This window comes from Trematosphaeria pertusa (assembly GCF_010094035.1).
Source record: "Trematosphaeria pertusa strain CBS 122368 unplaced genomic scaffold BU26scaffold_25, whole genome shotgun sequence".
Taxonomy (NCBI): Eukaryota; Fungi; Ascomycota; class Dothideomycetes; order Pleosporales; family Trematosphaeriaceae; genus Trematosphaeria; species Trematosphaeria pertusa.
In genome coordinates, this window is record NW_022987236.1 from 182,972 (window position 1) to 205,221 (window position 22,250).

Here is a 22,250-nt window from a genome sequence, read left to right on the forward strand (position 1 = left end):
GTCAATAATCTTTGAGCTCCACTCGAGGACACATTTCCCGGTGCAGGTCTTGGCGGACGTCACGTGGCAGCGCGCCTCCGCCTGCACTTTCCCTAAGCAGATCCTAGCGCTGTGGAAGATCGACGTCGGGCGGCCTTTCACTCGCAACGTATACCGTTCTGCAACAGCCAGCCTGGTCTTCAGGAGCATCGCAACGGTATTGTGAACTCGCCCAGCACTAGAAGCAGATATCATGCTAATTATTCCAAGACGGGAAACTTTTCATACCACCGCAACAAGTCTCTTATTCATTTACTTAGGTACATCCCTATGCCATCGAACCTAATGCCTGCAACCATGTCTCGACAAGAGGATTTAAAGGGTACGCGACGTGTATGCCGAGCTGCACTGCGCTCAAAGCGGCCTCCTTTCCGGCGCCATAACTCCTGGGCAGCCTGTTGAGCCTTGCGAAGGCACACCAAAAGAGTGATTGACAACGGTTCTCACTGAAAGATCAAACGCAGTTCGAATGAGATCGATTATGTACGGTAGCGCACAGCCTTCCTATGAGATGGACAAGCTTGCGCGGCTGGAACAGCGCCGATGGCGGTCTCTTTAGAACTGAAAGGATATTGCAGCACTGCCGACTGCCGGCGAAGATTCGGGCTGTGTCGAGGCCCTCCTACTAGGTGCTGACGGTCGTTTCCTGGGGTGGCACATCCAAACTATTGACGCCATTGTGTGAAGGGCTTGACACAGCGTCAAGTGGCGCAGCGTGAAGAGCGGGCTTCGGTGCCTTGCCAAGCTTTCCTTGACGCCGCTTTTCTAGAGCTTCCTTTACCCAGTCCGCCACTTCCTGATCGGCTACGACTTCGATAGGTTCGGGCGATCCTTTTGAGGTATGTGATTCGGAATCTGTGGCTGCCGCCGCCTCAGCCTCCTCTTCATCTTCTTCCGCGATTGTCTCAGGCTTCGCGAGAGGCGCAAGCCATGCGTGTTGGAGAAGCATGGCATATGTTGGACGCAGGTTCGGGATCTTATTTAAGCAGCCGCGAACGAAGTTGCGTGCTGCTTCCGAGAACCCCTCCTCTGGTAGATCAGGTGGTTCACCATCTACAATGGCCTGTACGGTTGATTAGCCAAATGGTGCAAAATTTTAGGCATCTATGGAACTTACGCTGAGCTGGCTGAAGATATTGTTGTACGTTTCCGGTGGATAAGGATACCTGCCCAGCGCGCACTCGATTATAGTGAGACCCAAACTCCAAATATCGCTCTGCACGCTATATGTACCTCCTCCAGGGTTAGCACCAGCCTGAGCTATACCACCAGAAGAAATTCGCTCGGGAGCCATGTAGCTCTGGCATCCGATGTTCGTTTTTGCGATACTCGCTACGAGGTTACCGCTGACCCCAAAGTCGCAAATCTTGATCTGACCTCGCGTGTTCATAAGGATGTTCGTCGGTTTTACATCGCGGTGGATGATGTTGTGCTCGTCCTTCAGCGACTTCAGGCCCATGGTAGTTGCATAGGTAATTTTGCGCAGAACGCTCTCTGGGATACCGTCGCCGTACAACTTGTCTATCGAGCCACCGTCCATGAACTCTATGCAGATGTATACGGCACCTTCCTGGAAAAAAGCACCGTAGAAGTCGATTATGTAGGGAGATACGCAGCGGTGGAGGATGTCCAGTTCCATAATAATGGCGGCAAATTTCGCGTCGTCGAGTTCGAGTCGGATTTCCTTCATGGCCATGACGACGCCAGTGCCTCCGGAAGGCTTTGCATTCGTCGGGCTGGATTCGTCGTCGAAGTCCTTGCGAGATGGGGAGCCTGGTGGGGCTTTGTTGCCCGCTAGCCCTTGCCCAGGTCTCCTCATCCGAGGCCTGCTGTGTCTGACTTTGTATACGGTACCGTAGTTTCCCTTACCGAGCTCGTCGAGGGTATCCACCTCGTCCAGCGAGATGTTGAAGGTTGTGCCGCTGGAGAATTGCACGCCGTCCGAGTTCAGGATAGCCTTGCCTTTGAATTTGAGACTTCCTGTTTTGGTGTCGATGTATTCGGCGTATTTGTCTAGCATGGTCTCCTGTTTCTTAGGGGGACCATTCTGGGCCTGATCTCCGTTCATCTGGGAGAGCGACAGGCCCGGCTTCTTCCTGCCAGCAGGTGTAGCCGAGCCATTGCTTGAAGAGGTCGTCCCAGGTAGGCCACCGGGGAGTCTGAGGCCGCGCTTTTCGGCGAGAGAGGGTTTTGGGGGCCTGCCAACGCGACCAGGGACAGCAGGTGCAGACTGGAAATTGGCCATATCCGGCCTGGTGGGGGGAAGTCGAAAATTGGCAGGGACGCCGCCTGGATTGCCTATAAGAGGCCCTCCCGAAGAAGCAGGCCCTGGGTTGCCGGCGACCGGACCGCCTGCTGGGGGTGACATGACATTGGGACGTGGCGCTCCGCCAGGCGGCGCACCTTGCCTACCCAGGTGGACAGCTTGTATCCTTGCCAGTATATCCTGCGAGACGTTGAGACCGCTGCCTCTGCTGGAGATGGTGGGGGCGTTCGGGGGGCGTGGGTTTCTTGCGGCGTTAATGTTTCCAAGCGGCGTTGAGGAGGTTGTCATATTTGCTGTGGCGCCAGACGTTGATATCGAGCGGGGAGCGGGGCGGGCGTGGTCGAGGGAGGTTCTAGGAGAGGCATTGGGTCTGATTTCGGAGGGAACGGGGGGCGACGGAGAAGAGGGAGAGGGAGAGTCGAAAGGGGAGTCGGAGTCGAAGTCGTCGCCTGGTGTAGAGGGTGCGGCTGCCATGGTGCACAGAGCAATAGGAGCGGGCAGAGGGGGTAGTGATAGAACTCGCAGGAGGTGCTGCCGTGACCCCGCCGTACGCACGTCTATTCGGCGCGTTCAGAGCTTCGTGGTGTTGACGTTGGGTGCAGGTGCGGGTGCGGGCGCGGTCGTGGGCTGTGGCTGTGGCTGAAGAGCGGTCGGTGACGCAATGAAATCGAGCTGGCAGAGCCGGTTATGCGCCGCGCGGCGTCTCTAGCAAAAGCCAGGGGGGGGGGGGCGAAAATGATACGAAAGCACGCGCAAGGAGGAGCGGATGGAGACTTGACGGAAAAAGAGCACCAACAGAGCGTCTGATATCGACGAGGGGCCAGCTTTGCACGTCGTCGAACCCAGTGGCGGAGACAAGCGGGACTTGCTCGTGCAACTGGTTCGGCGCTTTGACTGCCAAACGCGCTCGATCCGGCCAACGGGCAGACTGCGGTGCTTAGACACGACGACAGAATCAAAGACAGTAGGGCCCGTAGTGGTGGCAGATGGGATGCTGTCCTGCTGTTCTCGATGACCGATCGCACACTCTGGGCATCGATGCGGATCGTCGCTATCAGCGCCTTAACGCGTGCGCGCGAAAGAAAGCTGTGGCGCAGCCGACGCCACATGGCCAACAAAGCCCAACGCCCGCGGGCAACTTTTAGCGCGGCGGCCAAAAAGCATGGCAGCCCTCGCCGTCGATAACACCGCGCGAAGTCGCCTGTGGCTGGCCTGGCCTGCTTGCTTCTGCCGTTCCTCCTGCATCCACTCCCACTGCAAATACCTCATAAATGGCCGCATCCCCCGCCATTGCCCGCGCTTCGGCGCGCTCGTGCCTCTAGGCTTTCCGTCTTTCCCGGTAGCTGTGACGTTTGCAGTCCGCAACGTCCTGTACCACGGCCGCCGCGGCCAAGCGCCCATACATTCAACGCTTCACGACACCCGCATCCTCCGCATCACAGAAACGCCCCCCGCAGAGGAGAGCGCCTCAAAATGGCCATGTTTTCTGGCGTCCAGTCGCTGCGCCTGCGAACCCTACAATCCAGCCCCTCCGCCGATTTCCTTTCGATGACCTCCGACTCCTATCCTGGCAGCAATGGCTTCATGGACGCGTTCAAGAAGACGGCGCACAGCTCGCATCCCGACTTCGGCCACCTCACAATGCTCGTCTTTGAGGCCGTTATGGAGGTCGTTTGCGTTAGTTTACCGGGCTACATCATTGCAAGGATGGGCATGTTCGATGCCGACGCGCAGAAGTTCGTCGCGAACCTGAACACCCAGCTCTTCACGCCATGTTTGAGTATGTGGAAAATTCCCGATCCCTGTTCGCCGTTTCGCCCCCTTTATACTGTCAATGGGGTCAGGCAATGCCCAATGGATTCTTGTAACTTCAGTCAGGATCGCCTAATCCGCTCTCCCCGAGAATGTGCGACGCTCCATTCAGTATACTAACATACTATTTCTAGTCTTCACCAAACTCGCCTCCCAGCTTAGCGCCGAGAAACTGGTCGAACTAGCAGTCATTCCTTTCATTTTCGTCGTCCAAGTGCTCGTGTCATACCTCTCAGCCTTGATCGTATCTCGAATATGCAAATTCAAAAAGAGGGGCAAGAACTTCGTGGTAGCAATGGCGGTAAGCCATTCCTTATTGGAGATTTCTGATGTTGAACATATACTAACAGCTACAGGTTTTCGGTAACTCGAACTCGCTTCCCATTTCGCTCGTCATCTCGCTTTCCAAGACCCTGTCAGGACTGCACTGGGGCAGGATACCCGGCGACAACGATAACGAAGTAGCTGCTCGCGGCATCTTGTACCTGCTCATCTTTCAGCAGCTCGGCCAGCTCGTGCGCTGGACCTGGGGTTTCAACGTGCTGCTAGCACCCGCCAGCGCTTATAAGGACGAAGATGAGGGAAGAAGAAGCATTATGGAAGATGGCGAATACAACGAGGAAGAGACCGAGCGCCTGCTCGACGACTCGCACTCAGACTACGAGTCTGGGAACGCCACCGGCTACACCAGTTACGCCACCTCCGTTTCTTCGTCCGGGTCCTCGAGCGATTCAGACTCGATCATTCAGCGCGAGCACGTTCAGTCTGCGACCGACTTCGCGACACCCACACATGGCAACACTGTGGTGAAAGGGCAGGGCAGCATGAATGGCAATGCCAACGGCAGTGCCAATGGTCATGGCAACAGCGATATAGCTAATGGCTCTGTCTTGCCATATAAGCTCGACACGCTCCCCAAGGACCTCAAGGGCTGGTGGTTCCGTGTCAAACGGGCCATCCAGCGCTCTGGACAATATTTGGGTGGAGTTATTGCTCGCGCCGGCCGACGTGTGTTCCTTGCTCTCCCTCCCTGGATGCAGCGCACGCTGTCCAAGCTGTATTCATGGACAGCAAAATTCCTCCACGGATGCTGGGAGTTTATGAATCCTCCACTCTGGGCTATGCTGGTCGCTATCATCATTGCCTCGGTCCCTCTGCTCCAGCACGCGTTCTTCGACCCTGGAACTTTTCTCAGCAATTCAGTTACCCGCGCAGTTAGCCAAAGCGGCGGCGTTGCTGTCCCGCTCATTCTGGTCGTCCTGGGTGCGAATCTGGCCCGGAATACTCTCCCGCAGGAGACTCACTTGACGGAGGACACGGCTGTGGAGAAGAAGCTCGTCATTGCGTCGCTGGTCAGCCGGATGCTTATCCCTACCATCATTATGGCGCCGCTTCTGGCGATAACGGCAAAGTTCGTGCCGGTTAGTATTTTGGACGACCCCATCTTCGTCATTGTCTGCTTCCTCCTGACCGGAGCACCGAGCGCTCTTCAGTTGGCACAGATTTGCCAAATCAACAACGTCTACATGGGCGCCATGTCCAATCTCCTATTCCAAAGCTACGTTGTCTGGATCCTCCCTTCGACGCTTGTTCTGGTAATGCTTGCTCTGGAGACGGTGGAGTGGGCAGCAGCATAGATGGTCACAAAAGAGCACACGACACTTGTTTATAGATTCGCTGGGGTAAAGTGAGGCGCATTGGAGTACCTTCCACGGCAGACCCTTGCTACAACCAAAGGGTTGTATATATCTGTACAACATGGGACAAGGGGGAACACTTCCAGGGTTGGGCTTAAGGGACGTAAGCATAGCATTCCGTTGACTTTTGGCTACTGTGGCAGGATACCCGACATTCATTGTACATTTCTTTTGGCCTATGCCGGGCCAGCATATATTCTTTTTCTTGTAAATGCCAGCGTTTTACTGTGCCACTACTGGCCAGAGAGGGCTGGAAATGGCATGTGCTATTGTATACGTATCTCCCGGGCTAGGCGATGTGCTAGCGAATACAAGCGGTCGCGCTGCATTCATGTGCTTCGCATGGCGGCGAGAACTTGCGTAGACCCGCCAAGCCTGAATCGGAACGAGCCACTGATAGCAAAGCAAGGCACGACAACCCGACCCAAAGGGCAGGCGCCACCTGTGCAGCGTGCGCCTTCCATGCCCTCTTTCTTCGCGTCGGATGCCCGCCGAGTTTCTTCTCCCTCACCACGTCTTCCGCCTGCATTCGACCTGCAGCCTGCCCTCGCTTCCCAGCTTTCACCACCGCCAATCGCCTTGGCACGTGCTACCCTGGCGCCGGTCCGTCCTAGCCACACGCACTATCGAGAGCAGCCCTGCTCTGCGCCCCGAAACTACGGAGGGACGGACTCCTGCCAGCTTCCAAGTCGCACACTAGGAAACGGCAATTGCAGATTCCTCTCCTCCCTGCGGTGCCTGTGGCCCGCCGATTATACCTTTATTGACCGCTTTCGGAAGCGTCTAACACAGCGCGTCCAATCAGTATGGCGTCCTCCGGTGGACAGCCACAGCAGCCCGACAGCGCGAGCCAAAGCTTGTCAGCCAGTGGCCGCGCCGTGGAGGCAAGCACGTCACCGCAGGCGAATATCACGAAAGGTGCGTTTCCACTTCCTTTCCGTCCTTTACGTTGTGCTTATGCAACTGCACCATTGCGTCTTATTTTGGTCTCTCTGCCTTTCTACTGCACCGTCGCAACCATCCTCGTAATTCCTCTCTCACATTTCCTACTGTGTGCTTCTGTATGCTCTTCACCGCTTCGCTACATCTCAGCCCCACGCAAGCAATGATGTACGCCTCCAATGTATTGACGAGCGAGTCGCGCAGACTCCTCGGCGACTTTCCCCTCCAAGACAGCTTTACTTGGGAAACGACCGTAAAGGCAGAGAGAGCAATTCAATATACCATCCATTCATCAGAGAACGCTTTACTTATTCTCTTGCCACAGCCGTCTCCATTGCCGAACCAGAAAGCATATCTCCCTTGATGAAGGGCAAGCACAAGGAACTTGATCAGAAGGATTCGCTCGATCTTGACAAGGCTGCACGACGATTTCGCGCGAATACGAGCGGTAAACGCCTATCCGGTAGACCGTCTATCGAACGCCTCGGTTCGTCGAAGGCGCAGAGCATGGATGCCAACCCTTCGCTATCTTCCCTTATCTCTGACGGCTCTGATGCCACAAACACCTCTCCGCACAGTCGTCATTCGCATGACAACTTGTTGAAACACGTCAGAGCATGGCTGAAGAATGAAAAAGCCAGGCGAGCGGCGCGAAAAGCAAAGCGGAAAGTGTCATCCGTCAAAGAAGCGGCTGCCTCTACTGCCTCCGCGGGGGAGGCCACGCCTGACGGTGCTGCTGCCAAAGAAAGAAGAGGGTCTGAGTCTTCGGAAGGTTCTGTTGCACTTGAGCAGCTAGCAACTATTCTCGAGAGGACTTTGTCTCTGAAGTCAGTCGAAGGTTCGCCTCGTCAGCGGCGAGCTTCCCATGGCCGCAAGTTGTCGGCGATCATGAAGCGCCGGTCAACTATTTCGTCAGACACAGAATATTTTGATTCAGTAGATCAGCTTGTCCCCAGTTGCGACGCTGTTCTGGACAATTCCAAGACTATGGCCTACGGTGCAGGGGCCCCTGAGCCCGAGGGCGAAGCTGACACATCGGGCAAGTCTGCAGGACGACATGCTACGAAGGAGAAAGAGGCGTGGGCCACGTTCAAGTTCGAGATCGTTCGACTTGCGCATACGCTAAAGCTTAAGGGTTGGCGGCGAGTGCCATTGGACCAGAGTAACGAAATTGACGTGGAGCGGCTGAGCGGCGCATTAACAAATGCCGTCTATGTCGTTTCTCCACCAGAACATCTCCATTCGCAGGAGCGGCGCGAGGATGGCCCACCGGCACCCAAGAATCCACCTCCGTGAGTTCCGCATTCTCTCCACTGTGATCCACTCTAACCCCGTGCAGTAAGCTTCTCCTTCGTATCTACGGCCCACAGGTCGAGCACCTCATTGATCGAGAAGTGGAATTGCAAATCCTTCGTCGACTTGCTCGCAAACGCATTGGACCACGCTTGCTCGGAACCTTCGCTAATGGACGCTTCGAGGAGTATTTCTACGCCGAGCCACTCACTCCAGAGGAGCTACGGTCCCCGGAAACTTCAAAGCAGATAGCAAAACGCATGCGAGAGCTTCACGAAGGTATCGATCTTCTACAGAGCGAGCGAGAAGCTGGACCCTTCGTCTGGCGTAACTGGGATAAGTGGGTCAGCCGATGCGAACAAATCGTGAACTGGCTCGACAAGCAGATCTTAGAAGGGAAGCAGGGGCCGGTTCAGTCTCCGGCCGACAAATGGAAACAGCGAGGGTTAATTTGTGGGGTTCCATGGCCTATCTTCAGGAGAATGATCGAAAAGTACAGAGTCTGGCTTGAGGAGCAGTACGGTGGGAAGGATAGAGTCAATGAGCGGCTTGTCTTTGCCCACAATGATGTGAGTCTCATGGCACATCTTCATCTTACTAGCAGTGCTGACAAGATACGACTGTAGACCCAGTATGGAAACATCCTTCGCATGATGCCCGCTAATGAGTCTCCCCTCATGCTGCCGGCGAACGAGCATAAGCAACTCGTGGTCATCGATTTCGAGTATGCAAACGCGAATCTCCCCGGTCTTGAGTTTGCGAACCATTTTGTAAGTCAGCATTAATCGATCTACATTCACCCTTTAGGACCTTATTGAGATTTAGTGCTAAACTAACATCCCTGATAGACCGAATGGTGCTACAACTACCACGATCCAGACTACCCTTTCCGTTGCAACACTTCTTACTATCCCACACGGGAGGAGCAGTATCGCTTCATCTACTCCTACCTTCAGCACAATCCAACCTACAAGGCGCCCGGCGGTTCCGCGTCCAACCCTCCTACTCCATCTCTTGGTGCTTCTACTCCGCATCTTGGCCCTCTCCATACGTCCGGGAGCAGTACGGCACTCGCGGCGACTGCTGCCCCTACTACCATTTCGGCGTTCATGTTGGACTCCCGTGCTCCGCCCGGCGGCAAGTATTCATACCAAGATCAAGAGGCCCAGGCTGAGCGCCAGACGGAAGAGGAGGCGGGCAGGCTGATAGCTGAGACGAGACTTTGGCGGCTTGCAAATTCAGCGCAGTGGGTCGCTTGGGGAATTGTCCAGGCTCATGTTCCTGGTCTCCCAGACTTTGACAAAGAGGATGCGGCGGAGATGAGCGAGAAGGCTGCGGAGTTGGAGAGTGCCACCAAGGAGATGAGGATTGAAGCCGATGCAGAAGGCAAGAACGACGGGAGCAAGGAGAAGGGCGAGGAAGAAGAGGCGAAGGGTGCCGACGCCGAAGATGCGAGCCTTTCTGAAGAGCAGAACGAAGAGGAAGAGTTCGATTACCTAGGCTACGCACAGGAGCGAGCCATGTTCGTCTGGGGCGATGCGATTCGCCTGGGCATTATCAAGGCTAACGAGCTGCCTGAGGAAGTCAGGAATAGGGCCAAGATTGTCGAGTACTAACGGCCACACGAGGAGGACCGCAGCCTGGCAGATTGCAAACTCTGCCAGCTGGCGGCCTCAGTGGCTGGGAGGACGATGAGGTAGCGACGATTCCCCATCTCACACTGTAGCCTCGCGCTCTCCTAAACGTTGACCGTCTCTCTGTCACCCTTTCCTAGAGACTCAGATTGATAACGGCCGTAATGGAGAGGGCATATCTTAGATAGATACCTTTTAGATATCCGGTAACACAGAGAAAAAGCCTCATCAGGTACGAATGCGTCCGCCGTCCTCACCCCATTCCCACTTCGGAGTGCTGCACGCCCGCTCCAGAAACGCATTTCCACGTGACAAGTGTCCATGATGTATTTCCCAGTTCACACATCAACCTTGCCAAAGGAATGATGGAGCTAATTAATGGGCATGCATGTATATTCATCCCCCTCGAATAGGATTGACGCTTCTATAACTGTGAAAAATCAACCGATCCGATAGCTAGCTAGACTATACAGCTATGAGACAGACAGACAGACAGACAGACAGACAGACAAGTAAATGTAGCAAAACCCACAAACCCGAAATTTGACATAGGAAAAACGCTGGGTATACGCGGGCGCCCCAATTGGAACCCATTCCATCCCGTTTCCGGCCTTGAAAACACCATTACGCCACTTTGTGCTTGAACGCTAAAGGAAGATTGGAAAGGGAAGGAAATAGAAGGAAGATATGTGCGTGTGTGGGTGGCTGGCAGGAAGCCGACCCGACTGAGGAAGAGAATTGAAGGGAAAGGAGGTGGGATATCAAAACATGGAAGGAAAGAAGGCGTCTGGGGGTGTGGAGGGGTCGGCAGCAGATAAATCTTCCCCAGTAGACTTCGCTCCAGGGACGGCCGGCTTCTTATCCGGTTGTCGTCGTCTGGATGTTTCGGGACGGTGGCGGTTTTATACACCGCCCATGTCGACTTCTCGTCCCGGAGACCAGGGCCGCAGAAAGTCAGCCTCGCCGAAGTCGCTCGAGCTACCCACGAGCACACGTCGCTCGGTTTGCTCTGCGTTCTCGACATCCATTTCGATGATGTCTCCCTCCTTGACGACCATGCCGTCAATGTCCATTGCCCTGCCGCCGCCGCCGTGTCTCCGTGTCTTGGGCTGTGCGAAGGGGCGTAGTGCAGCCTGGGCGAAGGCATTGATGCTCTCAGGTGGCGGCGACTCGCTCAGTGGGCTCACGGGCACCTCGTCCTCGGACACCTTCATCGGGATCTTGAAGTAGAAGTCTGTCTTCAGCGCCGCCGCCGGCTGCTCGTCTTCATCGTGCCACGGGCGCTTGGACGGATTCGTAGGGTTCGGCGGCAGCGACTCGATGGAGATGGAGGACGCGGCAGAGGAGGACTGCGAGAAGGGCTGGTTGAAGGCTTCGGCGGGTAAGGGGAACAGGTTCATGGGGCGCTCGCCGGTGCCGTCCACGCCGCCGTACAGATGCACATTCGTGACCGGCTGCTCCGCATAGCCGCCGATCTTGTGCAGCCCGCAGAAGGGCAGCAGCTCCCGCTGGTGCTGGAGCGGCTCCGGCACAGGGTCGCGCGGCGGTTTGACGCTGTGATCGTCGTGGTGGTGGGATGCGGCCGAAGCGCTCGGGGGCTTGTGCATCGTCGACGCCGAGAGCGTCGTCTGGATCGAGGGCAGCGAGGCTGTCTTGTGCGTCTTGTAGCCCTCGGGCACGCTCTTTCGCACCCGCATCCCGACGCTCAGCAGGTCCGCTTGCACGCTCCCAGGTACGCTGGGTACGAGGCTATCTCGCTGCTGCTGCTGTTGCTGCTGCTGTTGTTGTTGTGCACTCCGCCTAGCGTGCGGCCGGTTAATCGGGCCAGGACCCCGCAGGTCCTCGTCGGACTCGCTGCTGTAGTCTCGGTCCTCACGCGCCGCAAAGAAGCTAGTGATGCTCGGCTGGTACTGCCTCTTGTTCCTGTGCTGGTGTGTCGTCGTCGTGCTCGTCGTCGTCTCTCCGCGGCGCATTATTGCCAGAAAGGAAAGGAAAACGAAGGACTGCCGGTGAGACGAGACGGCTGAGGCCGGCCGGTGGTTGTGCTTGGTTTGGGGGGATTGGCACCCTAGCGAGGGAAGCTGAATGCGGAATCGTGCTGGAGTGCAGCCGTCTATGCGCACAGGGAGCCGGGGTGTTCACGCCGTAATCAATAATTTGGAAAGGTCGCGCTGTTGGCGGGTAGATTTCGCGGGGCAGGCAGGCTCTGGTCGGGGAGGGAAGAAAGGAAGAAGGGAATGTCAAGGAGCGTGTGGATGACGATGGCGAAATGAGCGACGGGTAAGGCGCGTGTGAGTGGGGGAGATCTCGTTGATCAGTGTCGCGCAAGAGACGCGAGGCCAGGCCCGTCGGGGGTTTTGTTCGACGCGTTGCGAGTGGTAGGCGAGGAGATCGGTCATCAATGTGAATCAGCGGCAGGCCCTGTGAAGGAAGCGTCGGGCTTTGAGTGCCGGCTGCGTTTTAAAATAACCTTCGGGTTTGTGAATCGATGTTGCGATGCGGAAAGGTCTCATGCAAACTGTGGGTTTTGAGAATTCAGGTGGCAGGTAGACTAACGCTGTTCGCAATGACGCGTGAATTGAAGCTGATAGAGCGTCTGCAAACTCCGGCTGCAGCGGCTTGCTTTGTCAATTCGCGGCTGATTACTATAGGCAATCGTGTCTCTTTCAGCACATTGCAGCGCAAGAGTAAGCCGAAGGTCCTCAACTATGACGGAGACGAGCAGCGTCGCGGCAGCAATAAGATTATGATGAACGGGTTTAACACTACATTTAATACATAACGCGCTGAGAGAATCCTACCGGGCATTCCATATTGCCGTCTCATATCGTCAAAAATAAGGTAGGCCATCATCGAGCTCCTGAAGCAAACCCAGCACCCGCATGCGGGACTATTTAAAGCCGACCCCTTCGCTAAACGCCGATTCCTCAATTAACTTCTTTCCAATCATCCCTAGTCGCCGCACGGCATCGATCATTCGCCCAAGCTCAGCAGGTTCACCCGGAGTTGGCATGGACGGGCCGTCCCCATGAGAGCTTCCTGCATCTCTGCTTGCTCAAGACTGCTCCATCTCCTTCCTGGTCTGCCTAGCAGACCACTTGTCCGCCAGCCACCCAAGCACGCTGAGCGCCATGCTCCCACCGAGCAGCAACAGCACCGTCAAGGTCCCATACAGCGCAAACTTGCTTTGCATGCAGAGCGATCCAAAGTTCCCGTTACCCATGTTCGCCGGGAGGGCGAGGTCTTGCTGCAGGGGCTTGCTGTTCTTGTACTTGCAGGTCCATGTCTGAATGGTGTCGTGGTTGGGAGTATCGTGGTTGATGACGTGCGCGTAGATGACGGTGACGAGGGCGAGGAGCGCGGAGGGGATTGTAGTGCCCAGAGCGATGAGAGCGCGGAGCGTGTGCTTGTTCGCCAGGTTGAACTGCACATCATATCAGCCCCTGAACTCTTCTTGAGGAATTGAACGAGACTTACCTTGGGAACGAGCGACAGGACAAGGAATACGATAGAGAGGAACACGGTCACCGCAGCAGACGCAATGAGCGCCTTCGTGCCCTGCACATCGAAGTGTTGCGGCCATAGTGGAAGCCACCACGGGTTGGACGTCTGCTGCTTTTTGAAGACATCGAGGGTATGCGCTGAGGTACCCAAGATAGCGATGCTCATGGCGAGGACGAGGCCCGTGATGACGGTTTGGGCGAGGTGGAGCGGTGCGGGATTGATCTTCATCTTGACGGCTTTCTTCTTCCCTTCTCTTCGAATCTTCTTTTATGCTTCGTACAAAGCGGGCAGGGGAAGATGAAGAGTGACGACGAGACGGTATATATATAAAGGACCGATAGCGTAAGGAAAGGAGAGGGCACGCAACCAGGAGCACCCTAACAGCAAAACAGAATGAACGGACAGGAAACGCGACGAACGCAGCGATGAACTGATATAACACTTCGAGGGCTTGCCTGGAAACACAAAAGGAGAGGGGGGAGGGAACACCCTGCCTTTAAAACAATTCTGGTCGCGATGGGCGTTTCATGCCCTACGCACACCATCCCCTCGACGTCCAGCCGCTTACCCACCTCGTCTGCATCTCCAAAATAAGAGTAATCGGGTAGATCGATGTTTCCTCCTCCGCGAGTAGCGTTTTTAGCTCTCATTGTCATCTATGGTGCGCCGTGAGCATGCATCGTGAGCGCGTAAATCTGCACCTCTACTCAGAAATAGACCCTCAATTAACACCCCGTCCACCTCTCTGCAACCCGAATCTGCACATTAACCCCCACCAACGGATGTGCGGCCCAAGAGTGGGCTGTTTATTGGTCTCATAGGCGGCCACAAGAGGGACGTTTTAGCACCGTGGCTTCGTAGCCTTCTCCAGATCATCGTTGGCGTTGAGGGTACATCTGGAGGCTGGCAAATGAGGGAGAGGAACAGGCCATATGCAGGTGCGCAACTGTCTGAAACGGGGGATGCATGTTCGAGGGCGCTTCGAGGGGTGAGGTGCAGATGGTGATTCGGACGACGTTTCGGCGCTTAAGCGTGGTGCACGGGGCAAGTGGCGCTGATTGGCGGACGTACCACGATATCAGAATCGTTCCAAAAACAGAACAGCGCCTGGCAGCGTCAAGAACGGAACGACGGCAAAGCGAATCGTTCTAATGTTCTAAGGTTATAGATACGGATGAAAGAGAGGCGAGAACATAGAACATAGTTAATCGGACGGTCGCTATCGATAAGCGTGCACAGACCCTATGTCTCTCCACCCAACCTCAATCTACAGTCACATGATAGATGGCTCAGGCAAGCGAGTTTCCTATCTGAGACGTTTTGGCTGACAGCACTCGGGAAGCATTGAGGATGGCTGACATCGATTTACCTCGCGCTCCAGCGCAGCTGCGTCCTTTGCACCGTCGTCACCCATTATGCCTTTCACCACGGGAGAGGACATGCTGCTGCAGCTAGACAGTAAGGAGTTTGACTTCAGTCTTCAGTTCGAGCAGCTGTTCTTCTCCATCGTGCCCTCGGCGCTGTTCATCGTCGCGTCGTCATGGCGCACGCTTTCGCAGGCACGCAAGCCGAAGATGGTGCATGCACCAACGTTCCAGTATATCAAGTTGGTATGTACGGCTCTCCATTCTCGTTAATCATGCTCACCAATCGTGCAGGGTGCAATAACGGCCTATGTCTGTCTAGCGCTTGCCCTTGTTGTTCTCGCGGCAGTCAGTCATGTGCATGTGTCCAGCATGTTCATGGCAGCCGTCGTTCTCAGAGTCGTAGCAGTGCTCCTCATGATGGCGCTCAGTGCGGTTGAGCACAGCAGAAACCCGCGGCCATCGACACTGCTGACTACCTATCTGTGCCTCACTCTACTGCTGGATGCGGCGCAGGCGAGAACTCTGTTTTTATCTTCGACGAGCCACTCGGAGCGCGTCTACAGCGGCATCTTTTGTGCTGCCGTGGCTTTGAAGGCGGGCATCCTGGTGTTGGAAGCCCGGCAAAAAGCAAGCTGGGTGCGCTGGAACAACGACGAGAAAGAGCACAGCCCAGAGGAGACGAGCGGCATCTTCTCTCTCGGTGTCTTCTTCTGGCTGAACAAGCTGTTCCTCGCGGGTTACCGGACCATCCTGACCCTTGAGACCCTCCTACCGCTCGATAGCTCCCTTGACGCCGAAGCCCTCCACGCCAAGTTCTCTCGCAACATGGACTATGCCAAACTCAAGGGCGATAAGTTTAGCCTGGCTAAGGTCCTTGCGCGCACCCTCAAGGTGCCTCTACTGCTTCCTATCGCCCCGCGCCTGGCGCTCCTCGGCTTCACCTTTTGCCAGCCCTTTTTCATCGAGACCCTATTGGGCTATCTCGCGGAGCCTAAACTCAACCCTAATATTGGATATGGCCTGATCGGCGCGAGCTTCTTTATCTACTCCGGAATCGCCACCTCCATGGCCTTTACCTGGTACTTCCACCACCGCCTGCGCATCATGATGCGATCGATATTAGTCCCTGAGATCTTCATCAAGGCCACGAAAGCGCGTGTCGGAGCGGCCGATGACAGCGCCGCGCTGACGCTGATGAGCACCGACCTGGAGCGCATCCGGATGGGCTTCAGGACTCTGCACGAACTGTGGGCGTGTCTGGTCCAGGTTGCGCTGGCTGCCTGGATGCTATACAGGCGGCTGGGTGTCGTCTTTGTCGCAGCCATTGGTATCGTCATTGTCTGCTTCGCCTGCCTGGGCGTCCTGATCAACTTCACTGGGGATGCGCAGAGAGCGTGGATGGCCCGCGTGCAGACGCGTGTCGGTCTGACGGCCACCGTAATTGCTAGCATGAAGAATCTGAAGATATCGGGGCTTTCTGCTGCCGTCGGCGACTTTGTGCAGAGGCTTCGCATCGAGGAGCTTGCGGCAGGAGCTCGGTTCCGCCGCATCTTCATCGCTGCTGCGCTCTTCGGCTTTATCCCGCTGCTGTTTGGCCCGCCCCTGGTCTTTGCCTTCACGCAACGAGCACTCGACAATTCACGTGTGTTTACCAGTCTTTCTTTCCTGACGCTGATGACGATCCCGCTGTCGCAGGTCTTCCAGGCTGTCCCCGAGATCGTTTCTGGCTTCGCCTGTTTGGGCCGCATTCAGGCCTTCTTGGAGTGCGAGACACGTGAGGATGTTCGCCAGCTTCTTGTTGATGCTGAGGCTTTGCCTGAAGTAGAGCTGGCCGTCAAGGACGCCAAGTTTGGGTGGGAAGCGGACAAATTCGTATTGCAGAATGTGAACTTCTCACTGGCGCGAAGCTCACTCACCATGGTCGTGGGGCCCGTTGGCTCGGGAAAGTCGACCCTCTGCAGGGCGCTGCTGGGCGAGATGCCATTCAGTGAGGGCCAAGTGAAGTTGAGGATGCATCATAGCCACGTTGGCTACTGCGACCAGACTGCGTTCCTCTCCAACGGGTCGGTGAGAGACAACATCGTGGCCTTTTCGGCATTCAACCCGGTGAGGTACGCTGAAGTCATTAACGCGACTAATCTCAGCTACGATTTTGCTACGCTCCCCCAAGGAGACGGGACCAATGTCGGGTCTGACGGAATCACACTGTCCGGTGGCCAGAAGCAACGCGTTTCTCTCGCACGAGCTTTGTATATACAGGCTGATCTGCTTGTGCTAGACGATGTGTTCAGCGGCCTGGATGCCGAGACCGAGGAGCACGTCTTTGACCAAGTCTTTGGGCCACATGGCCTGCTGCGAAGACGGAGGGCTACCGTGGTGTTGTGCACCCACAGCGTGCGGCACCTGCCCGCCGCAGATCATATCATAGAACTTGAAGACGGCACCATTGTCGCGCAAGGTAGCTTCGACCAGCTGAGGGTTGGTCAAGGCTTTTATCAACACACTCTGTCACAAAAGTCGACATCCACAACATCAAGGGAGCCGCAACCACAACCACAACCGCAGCCTTCTGCGGCGCGGACAATAAGTAAGGCATTGCCGGCGCCAGCCACAGATAGCGCGCGGCAAGTTGGGGATCGAGTGGTATACAAGCACTACATTAAAAGCATGGGGATGTTCTTGGCACTGTGTAGCGGCTTCTTCGCTGCGCTTTGGGGATTCTTCACTAACTTTCCAACGGTCTGGCTCACGTTTTGGACTGACGCCATAAAGTCGGCACATCGGGCGCACTCGGACGCCTACTACGTTGGCATCTATGCCTTGCTCCAGGCCTGTGCCTCGATAGCACTGCTGCTCCTCGGTGTCGCCATCTTCATCATCTCGGTGAAGAGAGCCGGCGCCAACATACACCGCAAGGCCTTGAACACTCTTATCCGGGCACCGCTTGCCTTCTTCACCAAGACGGATACTGGTGTCGTCACGAACTTGTTTTCGCAGGATTTGAATCTTATCGATACTGAGCTGCCGGAAGCTACCATCAACACGCTCGTGACTCTCGCTCAAGCGGCCGGACAGATTGCTGTCATGCTCACGTCGTCGGCATACCTGGCGATAAGCTATCCCTTCCTCGGTGCGCTGCTGTATGTTGTGCAACGATTCTACTTGCGCACTTCCAGGCAGATACGGCTGCTCGACCTTGAGGCGAAGAGTCCCCTGTACACGCACTTCCTAGACACCGTCAAGGGCATCACAACCCTGCGAGCGTTCGGGTTCATGCCCGACGATGTTCAAAGAAATGCTCGCCTGATCGGGTGCAGCCAACGGCCTGCCTATCTGCTGCTCATGATCCAAGAGTGGCTGAATCTGGTGCTCAACGTCGTAGTCATGATCATGGCAGTATTACTGACGACGTTTGCCGTCCGACTTCACTCTAAGTCTGGGTTCGCTGGCGCTTCTCTCTACAGCCTCTTGACCCTCGGGGAGAATCTCTCAGGCATCGTCATCTACTGGACCAAGCTGGAGACGTCTCTGGGGGCAATAGCTCGACTGAAGTCTTTTGGTGAAACCGTTACCCCCGAGGACATGGACGAGGAGGACATTGTTCCTTCTGAACGATGGCCTCGACATGGTGTTGTGGCATTGCAGGGGATCTCAGCAAGCTACGAAGAGCAGGTTGAAGGCGAGGGCACGCCCAAACTCGCCCTTCGTGACATCCACCTGACAGTCGCTTCAGGCGAGAGGGTGGCCATCTGCGGACGTACCGGCAGCGGCAAGTCCAGCCTCATCGCCCTCCTTCTCAAACTCGTCAATCCCCTCCCAGAGACAGCAGGCAATGCCACAATCGACGGCACGCCGCTCCGTCGCCTCAATCGGCTTGCGCTGCGTCAGCGCATCATTGCCATGCCCCAGGAAGCCGTCTTCCTGCCCGATGGCTGCACATTCCGGACAAATGTGGATCCACTGGGTGTTTCAACGGCTGCAGAATGCGAAGAGGTGCTAACGGCGGTCGGCCTGTGGAGCTTCGTCGTAGCGCGCGGCGGTTTGGATGCAGGCATGAGTGCGGGGACTCTGAGTGCCGGGCAGCGGCAGCTCATGTCGGTTGGACGCGCGCTGCTTAGACAGCGTATCCGAGCGCGGCAGCAGGCACACGGCGGGATACTGTTGCTGGACGAAGTGAGCTCGAGTGTAGATGTCGAGACGGAACGCATCATGCAGGAGATCATCAGGAACGAATTTAATGGCTATACAGTGATAGCTGTGAGCCATCGGCTGGACATGATCATGGATTTCGACAGAGTCATTGTCATGGACACAGGCGAGATTGTGGAGATTGGAAATCCTGTCGAGTTGGCTGGAGCGGCGGGAACTAGGTTTGGGGATTTGGTCAGAGCGGCGAGGGCCGAGTAGTTAGGGATGATCAACATGTTGCACCAAGCCTGGCCGAACCTTGATATTTGTAAGTTCGCGTACTTGCACAAACAGTTATATTGCTATTTGACTATCTCAGCAAATGGCCTACCAGTATCTCAGGCGTGGCATGGGCCAGCTGGTCCAGCAAGCGCCCAGGCACGCCTGCGACAGCCTTCGCCCAGTCCAAATCAACGCGTTGAGCCTGGACTTCGAACTCAGTCTTGACGCCTCCGTTGCCATCCGGAAATATGTACCAGTCGATGAGGTAGTTGTGCCCTTGCTGGTCGCGGTAGTTCCAGTTGGACGAGGACTGGGGCACGTCGAGGAAGCACAGCACGTTGGTGGTGTTGGTGCGCGGGTCCGCCATCAGCGACTCGGGCAGCCCGTGTGTGAGGCCATCAAATTCGACAAGATCCAACGTTGTCTTGTGCACATCGGCGAGCCATTCGCGCACCGTGGCCTTCGGTGCAACATGAGTGCTGAAGATGGCTCTGTTGACCAACGACCCTAGCACCAATTGCGCCTCCGGCCACGGCACGGTACGCCCCGAGAGGCTAACAGAAAACCCCACGCGGTCCCATGCCGTAATGCTACTCAGGAAGAGCGACCACGCCGCGTAGACCAGTGTCGTAGCGGTGACGCGATGGTTGCGCGCCGCCCCGTCGAGCGCGGCCTTGGCCACAGTGGCCGGCGAGTTGAGACGGACCAACCCGAGCTGCATCTGCTGTGTGTGCTGTGGTGTGCTAGGGGAGGGAGGCTGCAGCACCGCCGTCGCTGGCAGGTCCCCGAGCATCTTCTCAAATGTCATGCGCGCTCGGTCTAAATTCTCTCGCTTGTATGCGTGCATGAACCGTGCAAAGTTCTGTATCTGGGGTCCGCGCGGGACTTGCTCGCCCGCCAGCGCGCGCTCTACGTCCCGCCAGAACAGGGCGGCCGAAAAGACATCGGTCAAGATATGGTGCATGCGCGTCACCAGAGCCACTGCCTTGCGGTGCGGGACGGAGACACAAGTGATCTGACAGTATGGCACCTCCACGTCGGCGGGCGTCGTCTCCCTCAATTCGTGCCAGGCCTGCTCCTCGCACGCCGCACAGGCAGCCTCAAACTCGGCTACTCTGGGGACGCTCACTTCTCTCCAGTCGAGGTTCAGTCGCCCGAGGTCGTGTAGGGTCAGGTCGGACAGATCGAAGCGCGTCTGGAAGATCTGGTGCGCTGAGCCGGCCGTGACGATGGCATCGTGCAGCTCGCTGGCTGTTGGCATGGCTTGAGCGTCTCCAATGTGCGTGGCCACGCCGATGAGCGCACATATTTTTGGGTCCTGCAACGAACGCCGGATTAACAGCTTCTGCACGTCGGTTGCGGGCGCAGGCCCGTCGGGCAGCTTGTCCTTGCTTGCCTTTTTATGCGTTTTGTTCTGGTTGATCGCCTCCTCCAGTCGCTTGATCGAGTCCAGCCGCAGCATCTGAACTGCGAGAAGCGAGTGTCCGTGCTGCTTCAAGAAGTTGGAGAGACGGATGGCCGCCAGCGAATGCCCTCCCAGTGCGGTAAACGACGAGTCCCTATCCAGCTGCTTGAATGGGACGTGTAGGATCTGGGCAAAGCCTGCACACAAGGCATCGTATCCATTCTGGTAGCGGTCGTCATCGTCGGGATCATCCTCGTCCTGCTGGGTTGCACTGAATTCGGGCTGGACCTTGAGCGCATTTCGGTCTGTTTTGCCATTGACGTTAAGCGGAAAACTGTCCAGTGCCACCAAATCGTCGGGGATGACGAAGGGATCACAGCGTCCTCGCAAAAACTGGCGTAGCTGGTCTACGTCCACAGTGGCCGGTTGAACACACCCCGTGAGCCGCCCGTTTTGCGCCTTGAAGGCTACGGCCACCCGCACAGGATCGAAGCTCAGAAGCGCCGGTTCGACCTCCGTCTCCAGATTGATCAAGAAGCCGCGGTTCTTGACGAGCGAATCTGCTCTGCCCATGAACACAAGCTGTCCATCTTTGCGCCTCCGTGCAAGATCCCCCGTTCGGTAGAAACGTTGCCCCTTCCACTGGATAAATTTAGTCGCCGTGAGCTCGTCGTTGTTCAGATAGCCGGCGGCCAGACCCGGCCCAGAAATCATGACCTCGCCGACATTGGCCTCCTGAAGATCGGCGTCTACAAGCACGACCTTGACGCTGGACATCAGCTCACCAAAGGTAGGTTCTCCTTCTGGGCTGAGGTCTCCCATACTGATGATGCATGTAGTCTCGGACGGCCCATACGTATTGATCACCCTGCGCTGAGGACGAATCCAGTGCTGGTAGACTTCGCGTGAAGGTGCCTCGGCGCCTATGAAGATGATGTGCACTCGGTCGTAAGGCCCCGCCGGGTCCAAGGCTGCCAGCATTGACGGCGTTAGGGTCCACACTTCACACGTGGCAGCGACTTCGTGAAAATTGGACGGTGAAGCCATCACCAGCGTCCGGCCCCTTCTCAGGGTACCCCAAACAGTTGCCTGACACCCGTCAAATGCAACCGAAGCGGCCAGCAAGCACCGGACCCCGCGCGCTTCCACATCGGCCTTCAGGTTATCGTAGTCGAGGAATTCGGGCACCAGTGCCTGGATACCTTTGTGATAGACCATGACGCCTTTTGGTTTCCCAGTAGTTCCAGATGTGAAGATGATCCAGGCGAGATGGTCGGTGCGGAGTCCACTGCGGATTGCATCTAGCTTGGCGAACAGTCCGTCGGCGTCTTCGAGCGGTTGACGCAGCCATTGCTTCTGGAAGTTCACCGTGACAACAGGCAGCTGCAGTCCAGGACAGTAGCTGGTGACGAGGGCTGTGGGCGCAGCGAGCTTTGACAAGGCCGCCTCGATGCGTGGGCGGCTCCAGGCGGCGACATCCATGGGCGCAAAACATGCCCCAACTCTCAGAATTCCCATCACGGCGGGGATCATGTCGAGGGACATGTCCGTCAGAAGCGGCACTCTATCGCAAGGCTGCACACCAGCTGATAGCAGTGCCCGACTGACATGGAGCGACGCGCTTCGCAACTCGGCATATGTGATTTTCTGTCCCTCAAACTCGGCAGCTATTCCGGAAGGTGTTCTGGCGGCCCAGCCGTCGACGACCTCGAGAATTGTGGTGTTAAGCGGCTCAGAAGCAACATTGCTGTCCATGGTTGCTGTTCTGGAAAGACGTGGTGTCGCTACTGCTGCTATCCGCTAGAGTTAGAGTGAAGAATTGACTGTTCCAGATGATGAGGTTTCCAAAAGTGTCTCTTGGTGACGGGCGTATTCGATAGC

At 56.4% G+C, this 22,250-nt stretch overlaps 6 protein-coding genes across 6 annotated transcripts; 2 read left to right on the top strand and 4 right to left on the bottom strand.

Moving 5' to 3' along the window:
* Nucleotides 1-267: 267 nt before the first annotated feature.
* BU26DRAFT_469275 (kinase-like protein) lies at nucleotides 268-3,044 on the bottom strand. Its single transcript, XM_033825313.1, has 2 exons — nucleotides 1,157-3,044; nucleotides 268-1,102 (listed from the first exon to the last, which is right to left on the bottom strand). The coding sequence occupies exons 1-2, from the start codon at nucleotides 2,777-2,779 to the stop codon at nucleotides 665-667; spliced, it is 2,061 nt and encodes a 686-aa protein (XP_033676163.1). The 5' UTR covers nucleotides 2,780-3,044; the 3' UTR covers nucleotides 268-664.
* Nucleotides 3,045-3,778: 734 nt separating this feature from the next.
* On the top strand, nucleotides 3,779-9,665 carry BU26DRAFT_441214 (kinase-like protein; the record flags this gene model as incomplete). The annotated part of the gene is made up of 8 exons (XM_033824446.1): nucleotides 3,779-4,079; nucleotides 4,252-4,418; nucleotides 4,474-5,682; nucleotides 6,651-6,736; nucleotides 7,053-8,048; nucleotides 8,096-8,618; nucleotides 8,676-8,819; nucleotides 8,898-9,665. 8 exons carry the CDS (start codon nucleotides 3,779-3,781, stop codon nucleotides 9,663-9,665), a joined length of 4,194 nt encoding a protein of 1,397 aa, XP_033676164.1.
* A 488-nt stretch (nucleotides 9,666-10,153) lies between these two features.
* Nucleotides 10,154-11,789, bottom strand: BU26DRAFT_182256 (uncharacterized protein). Its single transcript, XM_033820396.1, has one exon. The coding sequence runs from the start codon at nucleotides 11,654-11,656 to the stop codon at nucleotides 10,586-10,588; it is 1,071 nt and encodes a 356-aa protein (XP_033676165.1). The 5' UTR covers nucleotides 11,657-11,789; the 3' UTR covers nucleotides 10,154-10,585.
* Nucleotides 11,790-12,738: 949 nt separating this feature from the next.
* BU26DRAFT_441038 (uncharacterized protein) lies at nucleotides 12,739-13,415 on the bottom strand (the record flags this gene model as incomplete). Its single annotated transcript, XM_033824433.1, has 2 exons — nucleotides 12,739-13,107; nucleotides 13,161-13,415. The coding sequence occupies 2 exons, from the start codon at nucleotides 13,413-13,415 to the stop codon at nucleotides 12,739-12,741; spliced, it is 624 nt and encodes a 207-aa protein (XP_033676166.1).
* Nucleotides 13,416-14,431: 1,016 nt separating this feature from the next.
* Nucleotides 14,432-19,059, top strand: BU26DRAFT_611018 (putative ABC multidrug transporter). Its single transcript, XM_033836028.1, has 2 exons — nucleotides 14,432-14,797; nucleotides 14,846-19,059. Exons 1-2 carry the CDS (start codon nucleotides 14,603-14,605, stop codon nucleotides 18,959-18,961), a joined length of 4,311 nt encoding a protein of 1,436 aa, XP_033676167.1. The 5' UTR covers nucleotides 14,432-14,602; the 3' UTR covers nucleotides 18,962-19,059.
* On the bottom strand, nucleotides 19,053-22,124 carry BU26DRAFT_496583 (putative nonribosomal peptide synthase; the record flags this gene model as incomplete). Its single annotated transcript, XM_033826256.1, has 1 exon — nucleotides 19,053-22,124. One exon carries the CDS (start codon nucleotides 22,122-22,124, stop codon nucleotides 19,053-19,055), a length of 3,072 nt encoding a protein of 1,023 aa, XP_033676168.1.
* Nucleotides 22,125-22,250: the final 126 nt, after the last annotated feature.